The sequence below is a fragment of the Crotalus tigris genome, unplaced genomic scaffold, assembly GCF_016545835.1.
Source record: "Crotalus tigris isolate CLP2741 ecotype Arizona unplaced genomic scaffold, ASM1654583v1 scf7180000024342.5246164, whole genome shotgun sequence".
Lineage (NCBI taxonomy): Eukaryota > Metazoa > Chordata > Lepidosauria > Squamata > Viperidae > Crotalus > Crotalus tigris.
Window position 1 is genome coordinate 4,746,407 of NW_024100512.1, and position 13,220 is coordinate 4,759,626.

General features: G+C 40.2%; 1 protein-coding gene across 2 annotated transcripts in view; it reads left to right on the forward strand.

Moving 5' to 3' along the window:
* Window positions 1–13,220, forward strand: part of ARIH2 (ariadne RBR E3 ubiquitin protein ligase 2) — a 41,289-nt gene that overhangs the window by 26,236 nt on the left and 1,833 nt on the right. For both annotated transcript variants that reach the window (XM_039326597.1, XM_039326598.1), the window contains exons 5-14: window positions 1,296–1,443; window positions 1,920–2,041; window positions 4,740–4,849; window positions 6,292–6,409; window positions 7,594–7,644; window positions 7,750–7,771; window positions 7,987–8,138; window positions 10,220–10,363; window positions 10,916–10,984; window positions 11,901–11,984. In XM_039326597.1, the coding sequence (XP_039182531.1) occupies window positions 1,296–1,443; window positions 1,920–2,041; window positions 4,740–4,849; window positions 6,292–6,409; window positions 7,594–7,644; window positions 7,750–7,771; window positions 7,987–8,138; window positions 10,220–10,363; window positions 10,916–10,984; window positions 11,901–11,984 (1,020 nt within the window). The remainder of the gene's footprint in view (window positions 1–1,295; window positions 1,444–1,919; window positions 2,042–4,739; window positions 4,850–6,291; window positions 6,410–7,593; window positions 7,645–7,749; window positions 7,772–7,986; window positions 8,139–10,219; window positions 10,364–10,915; window positions 10,985–11,900; window positions 11,985–13,220) is intronic.

Consider the following 13,220-nt stretch of genomic DNA (forward strand, 5'->3'; position numbering starts at 1 on the left):
AGTGATGGTTATGGATTGTCCTTGAAGTTTTTTATCACAACATCTTCAGCTTGTGATTATGATGTAGCAGCAAGCCATGGTCACGTGATCACAATTTCATATGTTCTCTGCCAGCTTCCCACAAGCAAAGTCAATGGGGAAGCTGGCAGGAAGTCAGAAGTTGGTAACCATTTGAGGTTCTTGCTTGACAATTGGGGCTGCCTGAACCTCCATCACTAAGTGGCATGGTCACGTGATTTTGTGTTTTACAGCCATGTCGCTTGGCATCAGCAATTCCACGGACTACCTGTATTATGAGCCAAATGATGTGTAATATATAAAATATACTCACACCTCTCATCGTATGTAATAATTTGCCAGGGTTTGTTTAACACAGTTCCCAGAAAAAGAAAGGCAGCCCTTCAGGTTGCATGTGCCCTCCCACTCAGCATCCTGAGCTGCACTGTTAGAATTTAGTAACAAAATTGCCAACTTTTAGTGAGGTTATATTTGTTTAATATTCAAAATTAAGATTGGGATGCAAAGGAGAATGTGAGTTTCTGGAAGTGAGACTACCTTTATTTCTATCTTTAACCCCTCCAGAACTAGCTAACTAAATAAATAATGCAACTTTGGGTTGTTTTCAGGATTTGAGGATGTTTTAAGGGCATAAATTGGACTGGTTTGTAAGCCATCTGTTCCCATCCCCATCATTTCAGCTCAGAAAAAGACACAGTGGGAGAAAAAAAAAATGTCCTCCCCCTCATATGATGTTAACAACTGAAAGGCCTCCTGCTCTTCTTTGGAAAGCTGGAAGCCCCCAACCCCTCAGACGTTGTTTCTCTTGTAAAACGTCATTTAGCATGGTACAGCTTTATATAATATGCTTTGTTTTATGTGAGCTATATATTTGCAGGTAATCTTTGTAAAGTTAGTGGAAGCGTCATTAACTTTATCTTGATTTGGCAAAGTTGTGGAGCTGCCTTCCTGGTCTTGAAGTATAATATGTTGAAGATTCTTCTTCAGTGAGAATTGCCCAGTTTGAAATTAAGCCGATGAGGGGAGTAGCCACTTTTAATGTCTTTGTGTAGTTATTGTGGTAGGCAGGTAATACAAGGGAAGGAACTGCTTATTCTTGACCATAAAACTGAACCAAATTTAAAATATCACAAGAGGTTGCAGCTTTTCTCACTAATCTGTTGACATTTAAAGGCATTTGTTTTATTTAAATAGGCCATTAGAGTTCCTCTTCTTTATCAATAATCTCTCTCAAACTCTCTCTCTCTCCATCTCCCCCCCCCCTCTCTCTCTCACAGGCAATGGTACATTCCTCCCAGCACTGTGCAGTTTGCATGCAGTTGGTTCGAAAGGAAAATCTATTATCTCTAGCCTGTCAGCATCAGTTTTGCCGCAGCTGTTGGGAGCAGCATTGTACCGTACTTGTCAAAGATGGAGTGGGAGTTGGTAGGTGCAAAGCAATGGGTCATTTGGCTCTTTTGAGGTACACCAGTATCTCCACATACTGCTTTCTGCTACTGGTTTAATTTTCTCTTAATCTTAAAAATGGAGCAGTTCAAGGGGAACACACTTTTTATGTCTTCTTTTGATAGCAGCAGATCTTATCTTGGGTTGTGGGATGACAACAGCTGTCTTTTGGCCCTTTGGGTTGCCTCCCAGAAATTTATATCCTACCTTCTTTGAATGGACTGTTCCTACTGAATTCTTTTTCAGCTGTCTCTGATCAAAAGGGAAAATGTTTTCCATTCCTGACAAGAGTCCTTTCTAACTATTCTGACAATAGTCTTTTCAGAGCCAGGTTTCCAGAAATTCTGTGAAATTGGATACTATTTGAAGATCTTTTTTTTTAAAATGAATAATGTCCTCTGATGTCATTCAGGTCTGTGTTTTTAAAAATAGTGTGGGGTTTTTTTTCCCACTAGGTGTCTCCTGCATGGCTCAGGATTGTTTGCTTCGGACCCCAGAAGATTTTGTATTTCCACTGCTACCTAGTGAGGAGCTGAAAGATAAATACAGACGCTACCTCTTCAGGGACTACATTGAGGTATCATTTGTCATTTTATATTCAACACTCTCTGTTTTATACATTAAGGAAATAATGTACAAATTTCAGTGAATTTATCTGTAAGCTGTGTTTCTGTAAATGTAAGACTGCATCATGCAATTCCTTAAAAAGTTTCGTTTGCTTTTAGAAAGTTCAGCTCTCTTTAAAGGGCTTTAATTCTAGCACTGGGAATTGGAAACCTGCTTTGCGATAGCTTTGCTTTTCTCTCAACAAGTGACTCCAGTCCGGGGGTGATGGTGGTGGGGAGATAGAGGTCACCTTGGTGGCCCCTGTCATGTGGGGTGTTTCAGGAGTTTGTGCTTTTCCCCCCGTCCTTCAGCATCTGCGTGTAGTTGCTGGGATATATTATCTGATACAGGTAATCCTCAACTTTACGGCCATTTGCTTAACCGTGGTTCGAAGTTATAGTGTCCTCGGAAAAAGTGACTTATGATCCTTCCTTAAAGTTATCACTATTGCACCACTCCCAGGGTCACAGTGATCATAGTTGAGGTGCTTGACAACACGCTCACCTTTATAAAAGATTGCAGTGTCTTGCAGTCATGTGGTTGCGATCTGAGACCTTCCTGGATGGCTTCTAACAAGCCAAGTGAATTGGGAAAGCGGGATTCGTTTAACCATATGATTCACAATGGCCAAATAATTCATCTAATGACCAGGGGGGGGGAATGCTCATAAAATCGGGTCCAGTTATGTAGTGACTTATTGAACAACTGCATTTTTTAGTGAACCAAATTCTGGCCCCAGTTGTGGTTGTCAGGCAATGATTACCTGTAGGTTGTGAAACAGGCAGCAGTATGCTTAATTGGGTGAGAAACCTCCTTGATACCTTAACTGATTGTCAGGGTTTGGATGGGACAGAAAATTCTGAAGGTGAACCCAAACAAAACAGATCAGTTTATTCTGGACTGGCCACAACCACCCTTGAAGAGCCGGATTTGCAAACGGGGGTCCTTTTGGACTCACGGTTCCTGCTAAAAGGGGTGGAAATCACAGCCAGAAGAACTTTTCCAACTTGGTTGGCGCACCAAAACAGTAACGCATGTCTTCATTACCGTCTGGTTAAGGTACTGTTGGCATATAGTGCTCTGAAATGGTAGCTGTGTGCTGGCATGAGCCATCAAACAAAGAGAGAAAGAGGAAGTAGAGGCTCCAGTTTAGCCTCAAAGTGCAGCTGCACTGTCATGCAAGCTGCTAAGTTGTCCTGGCTGCTAGCCAGAGCTATTGTGGGAAGCTGTAGAGACAGCAATCCTGTTAGTCCAGCCTGGTATGTAGATGTTGGAGACTGAAAGCTCTGGGGACATGCCCACCTCCTCAGTTACTGGGGGTATGTATGTCTTGACTGAAAATTTAAGAGTGAGAGAGAAAAGAAGGAGATTGTAGAACAGAGTGGAGCAAGTTGGACTCAGTCGGAGAGACAAAGAGAAGTCCCATAGAGAGAACATCTACATGCAAGACCCAAGACAGGAAGAGGACATGATAGTCTTTTGCAAAATCCTGGCCTCTGGGGAGTGATTTGGCTGACGGCCATGAAACAGGTTCTTCCCCTAGGGCAGTGGTTCTCAACGTTTGTGTGACGGCGATTCCGTCAACACAAACGTTCTGCGCATGCGCGGCGCTGCGCACATGCGCTTCGCCACCCCCTAAGGGGGGGAAATGGTGGATCGCCTTCTTTGGCGACCCCCGAAAAATGGTCGATCGACCCCAAATGGGGTTGCGACCCATAGGTTGAGAACCGCTGCCCTAGGGAAAGAAATGCAGAGGGTTCAGCTAAGTAGAATCTAAGGAAGAAGACAAGCCGCACTGAGCATACTAGCGGTAGATCCAGCCTGTTCCTTTGTTTACATCGTCTTGATAACACTAGAAATGGGGAGGAAGTAAAGTAGTTGGTAGAAGAGCTAAGGGTTGAGTAGTCTTTGGGAGAGAGGAGGAAACATGATATTGGGCAAAGGCCAGGATTGTGTTGTGTATACCTGTTGTAAATAACTTCACTTATAATTAAAAAAGACGTAAAACACCAACTGTCTTGTTTTCCTTCTTTCACGGCTGTCAACCAAATCACTCTCCAGAGGCCAGGGTTTTGCCAAAAACTCATGTTGTCATCCTTGCAAATCAAAATACACCTTCAATTGTAAAACAATCCCAATTACACTGCAATGCATTCTACATGGGGCTGCTTTCAAAGACTGCTCAAAGCTCCAGTTAGTTCCAGAGTACATCGGCCTTATACATTGACTGTCACCTGATGCTGGGAGCATGTTATACCTATCATCAGGCCTTGCTACGGCTACCAATTGGCTTCTGGAGACTTGCCAATTTTGACCATAAAGCCCCGTGGTTTTAGCCGAAAGACTGCTTTCTGTAATCAGAATTAGCTTGACCTGTTAGCTCATTCCAGAGTAAACTATTCCTGATTTCCCACTTTGGGGAAATTGTGCTCAGGAGGCACTTCTTTTTGATAGCATCACTGATTCTGTAGAAGAGTCTCCCAGTGGAGATCAGAGTAGTCTACTCCCATGTTTTCCTTATACTTATTTCAAAAATATCCTTTCCTGGGAAGGCTTTCTTATTTGTCCTCCAGAAATAAAATCCGCCTCACTTAAAACCATTTGCAGTTTTGTTTTGATGGAGTTCTTTAAAATACTTTGTAAAAAGGACTTACGTTGTTGTTCCACAGAGCCACTTCCAGCTGCAGCTCTGTCCTGGCGCTGACTGTCCTATGGTCATACAAGTACAGGAGCCCAAAGCCCGCCGAGTGCAGTGCAATCGCTGTAATGAGGTTTTCTGGTAAGAAAGGGAAATTGCATATTGGATGTACATAAGTGATAGAGATGGGAAGATAGAAAAAAAAAACTTCTTGAAATGAGGAACAGCCTAAACAAATGCAGCAGTGACAAAAGGACTGTTAAAACTGTTGAATTTGCCATCCGGCTCCTTAGGTGTAGGTTTGAGAGTCTTGCGTAGCTTGAAGAAGCAGGCACACGATTAACTCTTTTGAAGATTAAACTGTGAATAGGTGAATTGCAATATTACAGAGTTGTGAGAAAAACTGGACAATGAGAACTAATAAACCTCTGAGTAATTTACAAGGAATGAGCAGCGGTTATACAAATCAACTCTATTCTGCAAACGCCAGCTTCTAGAATCAAATAGATTGAATGTGATGGGAAAGGGGTAGTAAAAGGAGCATTTGGTAGTTGTAAATATGATTTGGAGAGATATATGTAGCCTATGGATGGTATATCCTTCTTTAAATGATCCCACTATTGCACTGCAGTTTCTAAAAGCTAGTGTTATATATGATCTGCACAAAAAAGTGGAAACTGTCCCATGCTAATTTAAACACCAGAATCTGCAGAGGTTTTGTACTATTGGCATTTTCCAAGTGAAATAAAAAAGGACTAGGGAGTTATCAGTTACCGGATGTAAGATGCTGGACTAGGAGTGGGGAAATCCAGGTTCTAATCCTCCCTTAGATATCGAAGCTAGTCAGATGACTTTCAGCCAAACATTCTCACTCACTCTCCATCCTAGATGGGGAAATCCAAAAATACCTTATCTACCAGCCCACTCTAGACCGGTGTGATAGATAACAGCCCATAAACCTTCAGTGAAGAGGCTGCCATCTTGCACTGGATTTATTTGTATAGATCAGTGGTTCTCAACCTTTTTAATGCCGCGACCCCCCAACCGGTCATAAGTCGAGGACTACTCAACCGATCGTAAGTCGAGGACTACTCAACTGGTGCAGCACCGTTTGCAGAATGGGACTTTTGGTGGGCTCAGCAGGGCAAAGACAGCCTGGACAATTCTTATTGGCTTTTGAAAGCCAATAGAATTAGACTCTATTCAAGAGAGTCTGTTCTATTGGCTTTCAAAAGCCAATAGAATAAAAGGGAGTAGCACAGCTAAAGAAAAGGGGGGGAAAATGGCGGACTGCGTTGTTTGGTCTCCCCCGTGAAATGGTCGTTCGACCCCAAATGGGGTCCCAACCCACAAGTTGAGAACCACTGGTATAGATACTGTGATAACATTCCTCAGGATATTGTACTCTACTTTTTACTGCCAAATTCTGCCATTGAACAGGATACATATAGCCCCACTCAGATTTTATGCAGAAGTATTAGGAATGCAAGCTTTCTTAGGCGTGCTATTGTCATTTTCAAATAGTTTTTGATTACAGGTAATAGATTTTCTTTAAACTAGACATACCTTTATTTTTGCTTAAGTTTCAAATGTCGGCAGATGTATCACGCTCCTACAGATTGTGCTACCATCCGAAAATGGCTCACTAAGTGTGCAGATGACTCTGAAACAGCTAACTACATCAGCGCTCACACTAAAGATGTAAGTGTGTTGGGAAGGGGACACTTTTAAGTATTTGTAGTTTCAAACGAATCTGTGTTTGGTTATTAATGGAGGGCCTGGTAATTGAATTATTTATCCTGTATCTGAAGTCTTTCCTCCTTGCACCCCCTCTTTCCCTCCTTACCTTGCCAATTGCCACTTATCTCCCAAACAAAACCAAAGCCAAAATGGAAAGAGGGTGAAGAGTAAAACTGATATTGTGAGTTCCAACTAGAAGCAAGGTGGATGGACTCAGTTACAACAGTGACAAGTACACGTTGGATACACCAACTTGGGAACAAATGTTCTTGTGGAAAATCTGTGTTGTTGCTAATAGTGAACACTGACATGATGGCATATAATCAAGTTGCTTGATTATACATTTACTCATACATTTATGGAATGTACTGCATCTCCCAGAAGAAAAAGTTAGATCAAGTGTTTCCCCCTTTCCAAGGTAATAAGAGAATTGTTATCCTGAGCAGAAATTTAAGATTAGAGGAAACATCTAAGGTGCAAACTAAAAGAATGAGAAACTTTGCGATAGGCTAAATTCATTTTCTTGAGGAAGAATGTAGGAAGCCTGCCATTGGAAGACACATTTTTTGGAGGGGAAGACTGAACATTACAGTTAAAAAAACTAAACGGACTTGGATTGTAATATTAATAAAGACAGTATAGAAAGAGGAACATTGCTAAAGTATTGGATTGGTTGAGGTAGAGATGAATTACAAAACATGAAGGGAAACACGAGACTTTTTCTTTTGTTTTTTCCTCATCTGTTAAAATGCCTGGTTCAAAACCCAAGTTAAAAATTTCCATTCTTAATTAAAATATGGCCCTGAAATTATATATATTTAATTAAGGAGGTATAATTAAAAGAATTGAAGGCCCTTAGCTGAATCATAGAGCAAATTTTCTGTATGGAAGAAGGTCCAGATTCAATGTTGGCACTTCCAGGTGGTGCTAGGAAAGGCTCTTGTTTGAAAGCCATTAATATTTCATATAGCTTGATAATTAATGGTTTGCTTTATCAGGTAAATTTCTGTGTTCCTATGAAGAGCCAGAATGAAGACTGCATAATTACAGAAATAAATGGAGAGCAAATAGAGTGGAAACCTGGAAGACGTGGAGTATGGGGAAAACATTTGTTAGGTTAATATTATTCTTTGTTTTCTTCTCAGTGTCCCAAGTGCAATATCTGTATTGAAAAGAACGGTGGCTGCAATCACATGGTGAGCAGTTTTTAAATATGCTCAAGAATCACATTAAAATTTGTTATCTGATTTTAGATTAAAACTTTGTGGTTTGTTAACTTTTCTTTTCTCTGTTTCCTCCAGCAATGTTCCAAATGCAAGCACGGTAAGTGGACAACTGCCTTTTTGAACTGGGAAAACCTTTACCTGTTCTTTACTTTAAATATTATCCTGCTGATCCATTAAAGCGTTTGTGGTACTTTGATTACTGTTCTACGGACTCGTTCAATAGCCTGTTCAGCACAGCCCTTAGGCTGTTCTGGGTTTCCATGAGATAGATGCTTTTCTGTTAACTAGCTTTTGCCTTCTTATCTCTTGTAGACTTTTGCTGGATGTGTCTAGGGGACTGGAAGACTCATGGCAGCGAATACTATGAATGCAGTCGGTACAAAGAGAATCCTGATATTGTAAATCAGAGCCAGCAAGCCCAGGCCAGGGAGGCCCTCAAGAAGTACTTGTTCTATTTTGAGAGGGTAGGAAATATCTCCATAGCCAAAGCTAACTATAAACTTTTCAGCGCGTCCTGCCTTGTGCAGAGAGGCACAAGGATTAATGTTAACAAGTGATAAGCGCTACATGCTGTGGTCACAGGATGACCACAGAACATAATTCTGAATCCTTAAGTTTCCTTTCCAAGATGTAAATGTCTTCCTAGATCAGTGTTTCTCAACCTTGACCATTTTAAGGCATGTGGACTTCAACTCCCAGAATTCCACAGCCAGCATTGCTGGCTGTGGAATTCTGGGAGTTGAAGTCCACATGCCTTAAAATGGTCAAGGTTGAGAAACACTGTCCTAGATAATTCTTGTCTCTGTTGTAAACAAGAGTTTTTTCTTTGTGGGATCCAGCGGAAATAGTTGTACCCTGTTGTAATTGGATCGATTCTTTTCAGATGTTGCCTCTGATAAAAGTGCATTCACTGTCTTACAGATTTGTATTCCTTGCCCCAGATATGCTTAAACCATTTTCTGTATCCATATATGTGTAACATATTTTAAAGTGGTGAATTTCTCATTTCTGGTCTTACAAATAAGATACATGGATGAAATTCAGTGCTGTGTGAGCCGATGGTCATTACTATTTTTTTTTATTGCTTGTGGATTCCTCCCAATTACTCCCAAAAATTTGGGGGGGGGGAACCTCTCTGGAGGAGCTTCTTAGGAGAGAGAGAAACTTCAAGAGCCAATTTGATAATTTCTCCCTTTGTTCTGTCAATAGAAATAGCCTTAACAATATCCGCCCACCCCCCAAAAAAATCAGTGTGTTCCTTTTGATTCCTTCTTAGCTTCTTTACTGTTTCTTTTGAAAGGAGTGTAAATGTGGTTTATCCCTACGTGTCTATTAATGGCTGATTTATCTGAATGCCAAGCATCCAGAAATTCCCTAATTACCAAAACATACCCTTTTCAGCAGTTCACACTCAGATAAGTGGGGATTAATATCAGACAAACAGTTATGCAATTCCCTAAGCAAGGAACTACCAAGGAGAGAACCACACCCTTATCAAAACTGGCAGAGCGAGTACGTAAACAAGGAGGAAACCCCACATTCACTAATGATATTACCTAATTGGGTCAAGCAAACAACCAAGTTCAGAGGGCACCGAAGGACAATTACGTAGCTAACTAGATATTCCAGATGTAGCTAAGCAATACTTGAGATAATATTTTAAAGATGACAACGCTATTACAAAATGTCAAAGTTCAATAGATGGCACAGCTATTTATTTTATTCAAATTTACTAGCTACCCGTCTGTGGGCAGCATACAAAACTGGAAAATCCATAAAAAAGATAAAACATTAAACCAAACAGACAGCCAAGACTTAATCTTACAAACAACGTAGAACAGCCCCCTCCCCCGCCCAAAGACAGTGGAACATTGATATATCAATCCCAGGCCTAGGACCAAAGTCAGGTTTTTAAGAGCCTTCCAGAGGGCACCTCTCTATCAATTTGAGGACTTCCACATTCCTCAGCTACTAGCTGTATTCAGTAATTATGCCAGAACAAGCATGTAGCTTGAGGTCTGCAGGTGTGGATGGGAAGATCAGTGTCATATAAGAGAATCTGGGGCAGTAAAAGAGAACTGGAATATTGGAGACGAGCTGCCATTTATAGCTGTGTGCTTCCTGTCTGGGCTGACCTTTGCTTTCTAGCTCTGTAATTGAAGTAGCCAATTATACCATATGCCAAGTGGGAAAGCCAAGATAAATGATTTGCCTTGCCTTTTTTTAGAGTCCACTAACAAAAAGCAGCTTGCTTTTAGAATAGGGGTGTCAAACTGTCGGCCCATAGGCCGGACACATCACGCAGAAGCCACACCCACCCCATTGCCGGCAATGGCAAAACAGTCCCGATACGTCACGAGTTTGACATGTCTGTTTTAGAAGGTGACTGGCATGCTTTTTTCCTCCTAGCATGACATGTCTTTTTGATACTAGAAGTGCTTAGTATTGGAAAGCTGTCCTTTTCTGCTGGATCCCAGCTTGGGTTTTTTGCTTTTTTTTCCAATGAACATGTTCATTTTGGTTATTCCTTTTCTCTATTGTGAAGTGGGAAAACCACAACAAGAGTTTACAGTTGGAGGCGCAGACGTACCAGAGAATTCAAGAAAAAATCCAAGAAAGAGTCATGAACAACTTGGGAACATGGATAGACTGGCAATATTTACAGAATGCAGCAAAACTCCTAGCCAAGGTAACTATCTGTAACTCAGCTTTGTTAAATAGCTGAGGGCGGGTAGGTTAAGCTATATTGCTGTGTTCAGGGTTATATAGCTATGGAACACTAACTCTGACTTTAAACGGCAACTAGGTGCAATGGATATTATCAAAGGAGTTACTATGTGTTGTTCAGTACTCTGAACTGAACCTACAGCTGAAAACTAGATTAAGTTCATCTGGGATTGCTTGAGATGTAAGAGCACATTCTGTGCTTCCTTTTGAAGCTCTAGGTGCTGCTGCTTCTGCTGTTGCTGCTTCTACTACTACTGCTACTACCACAAAACTGGGAAAAGGGGAGCTCAGCTGTCTCCTGCTTTCATGAATATAGCTTACTGCCAAATTCATATTGTGTCCTGTGTATTACAGTACCATAGATAGCTGCAATTTTTAATAGGGGCTGCTTTTTCATATCATAATACATACGGACTGCGGCCTCTGAAATTTGGAGAGGAGTAGCAGATAGCTCTAATGGGCTAACATACATAAGTATAGCCTACTGATCTTACTTCCTTTTTTAAAATTGCAGTGTCGTTATACACTACAGTACACCTATCCATATGCTTACTACATGGAATCTGGTCCCAGGAAGAAATTGGTAAGACCATGTAGTTCTGTGTATTGAACGATAACTGAAATTCTTAAAGAATGGGGAGAAAAAAGAAAGTTGGGACTATACGAATCTATATCTAAACATTGCCTGAAACAACATGGTAGCTTCCAGTTGGTAAAGCTGAGCGTTTTGATTCTTTGGAGGTGGTGGTGGGAAGCCACAGATAAAATATTTTAAGCTTGGAGGGGGGAAAAAAGAATACAGTTCTAATAAATCACATAGGAAGAGATTTTGTCTTTGGTCTTGGGATATCCAATTGTATGTCTTAAATAGCATGTTAATGGGCAAATTACCTGTCATAAGTATGATGAGTGTTGAAGAAAATGTTAAATATTTGTCACTAGCACATCGTAACTCTACTAGTTTTCAACCAGGCTTTCAATAACTGAAAGTTCTTATAAGCCTTAATGAATATTATTACTATAAATATGGTATAGGACAGGGGTAGGCAACCTTGGCTCTTTTATGACTCGTGGACTTCAATTCCCAGAATTCCTGAGTCAGCCATGCTGAGGGGAAAGGGAGAGGTTTCCAAGCTGAGCCATGCTGGCTCAGGAATTCTGGGAGTTGAAGTCCATGAGTCATAAAAGAGCTAAGGTTGCCTACCCCTGGAATAGGAGAATAAAGAACAAACATGCTCAAGTCTTCATCAATTACAAATGAGAATTTGTCCATCCTTAATTTCATATTCTTTTATGTTGCTCAAGCTACTATGACTGTTTGGACTCATTGAATTGGCTGCAGTGTTTCCTTAATTTGAAATGCTTCCTGCTGTAATGCAAATAGTGGCACCAATGTATTATTAATCTGTGCAGCACATTTGGCTGAAAGATTAAGATAGAAAGAGATTTTCCTATACCAGTCCTGTTTTTTTTTTCATAATGTTTTGTTTGATTTTCAGTTTGAATACCAACAGGCTCAACTTGAAGCAGAGATTGAAAATCTCTCATGGAAGGTGGAAAGAGCAGACAGTTACGACAGAGGAGTGAGTAATAAACTTAGTTCAACCCATTTTCTCAATTGTGAGCTTATTTTTTACTCTGAAGTCTCATGAGAAATTGGTATCAGTAATGGAGGAAAAGAAACTACTACTGCTCCTTTTATTTTTTTAATTTTTTATTAGAAATTAAGAGTATACAGATACAAATAATAGACTACAAAAGATAAAAAAGTGAAAAAATAGAATTTCCAACATACAAACACCTTTCACAACTTATCACCATTCTTTAAAATAGAAAAAATAAATTCTTCACCCCATCTGTTACCTCACTCTCTATACATATGTCTATGAAATCTCATCTTCCATCCTAATCAGCAAAAGTCTGTTAAGGGTTACCAGAAATAACCACATATGTTATAAACTTAATCTAATAAGCTCACTCAGTTTCATACCTTTACATTTATATCTATTTAACTCTTCTTAAATCCCCAAATCTCATCAATCCTAAAAAGTCCCTCAGAAATTAAATAAAGGTCCCAGAAATATTAACGTAACCATTTTGAAATTCATCGAATACATTGAGAATATAGGAAATAATCTTATATAACCCATTATCATTTAAAAAAAGCTAAACATCTTCATAATTAAAAAAAAAGAAATTGAATGTCACCAGAAATGGAATTCTTATCCCTTAGAACTTATAGCATCATCTTCCAAATGAGAAAACATGGTAAGCAAGTTTTTGGTGAGTGACTGTCACTAAGATGGTATTATATCTGTTGTCGAGGCATTACACCGATTGCTGAAGGCATCTAAATCCAATTCAAAATGTTGTTTTTGACTATTAAAGTCACTTGGTTCTGGAGTACTTTAGAGTCTGTCTTTTCCAGATAGAATTTGGCAGATTGTATATGCGTGCATAGTGAAGAGACTAAGGATATCATCCCTAAAAGAATTCAGAGGGGCATGGGCATTCCGTCTCAGTGGCTGTTTTCATCCTTGAAAACTCCTTGCTTTCTGAGGGTTGCCCAGTAACTTCCCTTCTAGCCTTCCACAAGTTAGTGAAAACTGTTTTCTTTGAGCATTTAGGATTCAGAAGGATGGTTGTGCAAGGCGATATTATATTTGGGCTGTTTTACACATTTTACGCAGTCGTTTAAGCAAATTCAGCTTCCCCAAAGGGTGTTTTTTTGCCAGAAATCGGCAGAAGAGCTCACAAATTGCAATCACATGATCATAAGATTCTGCAACCAATTGTAAAAGTGTGCCAGTTGCCAGGTA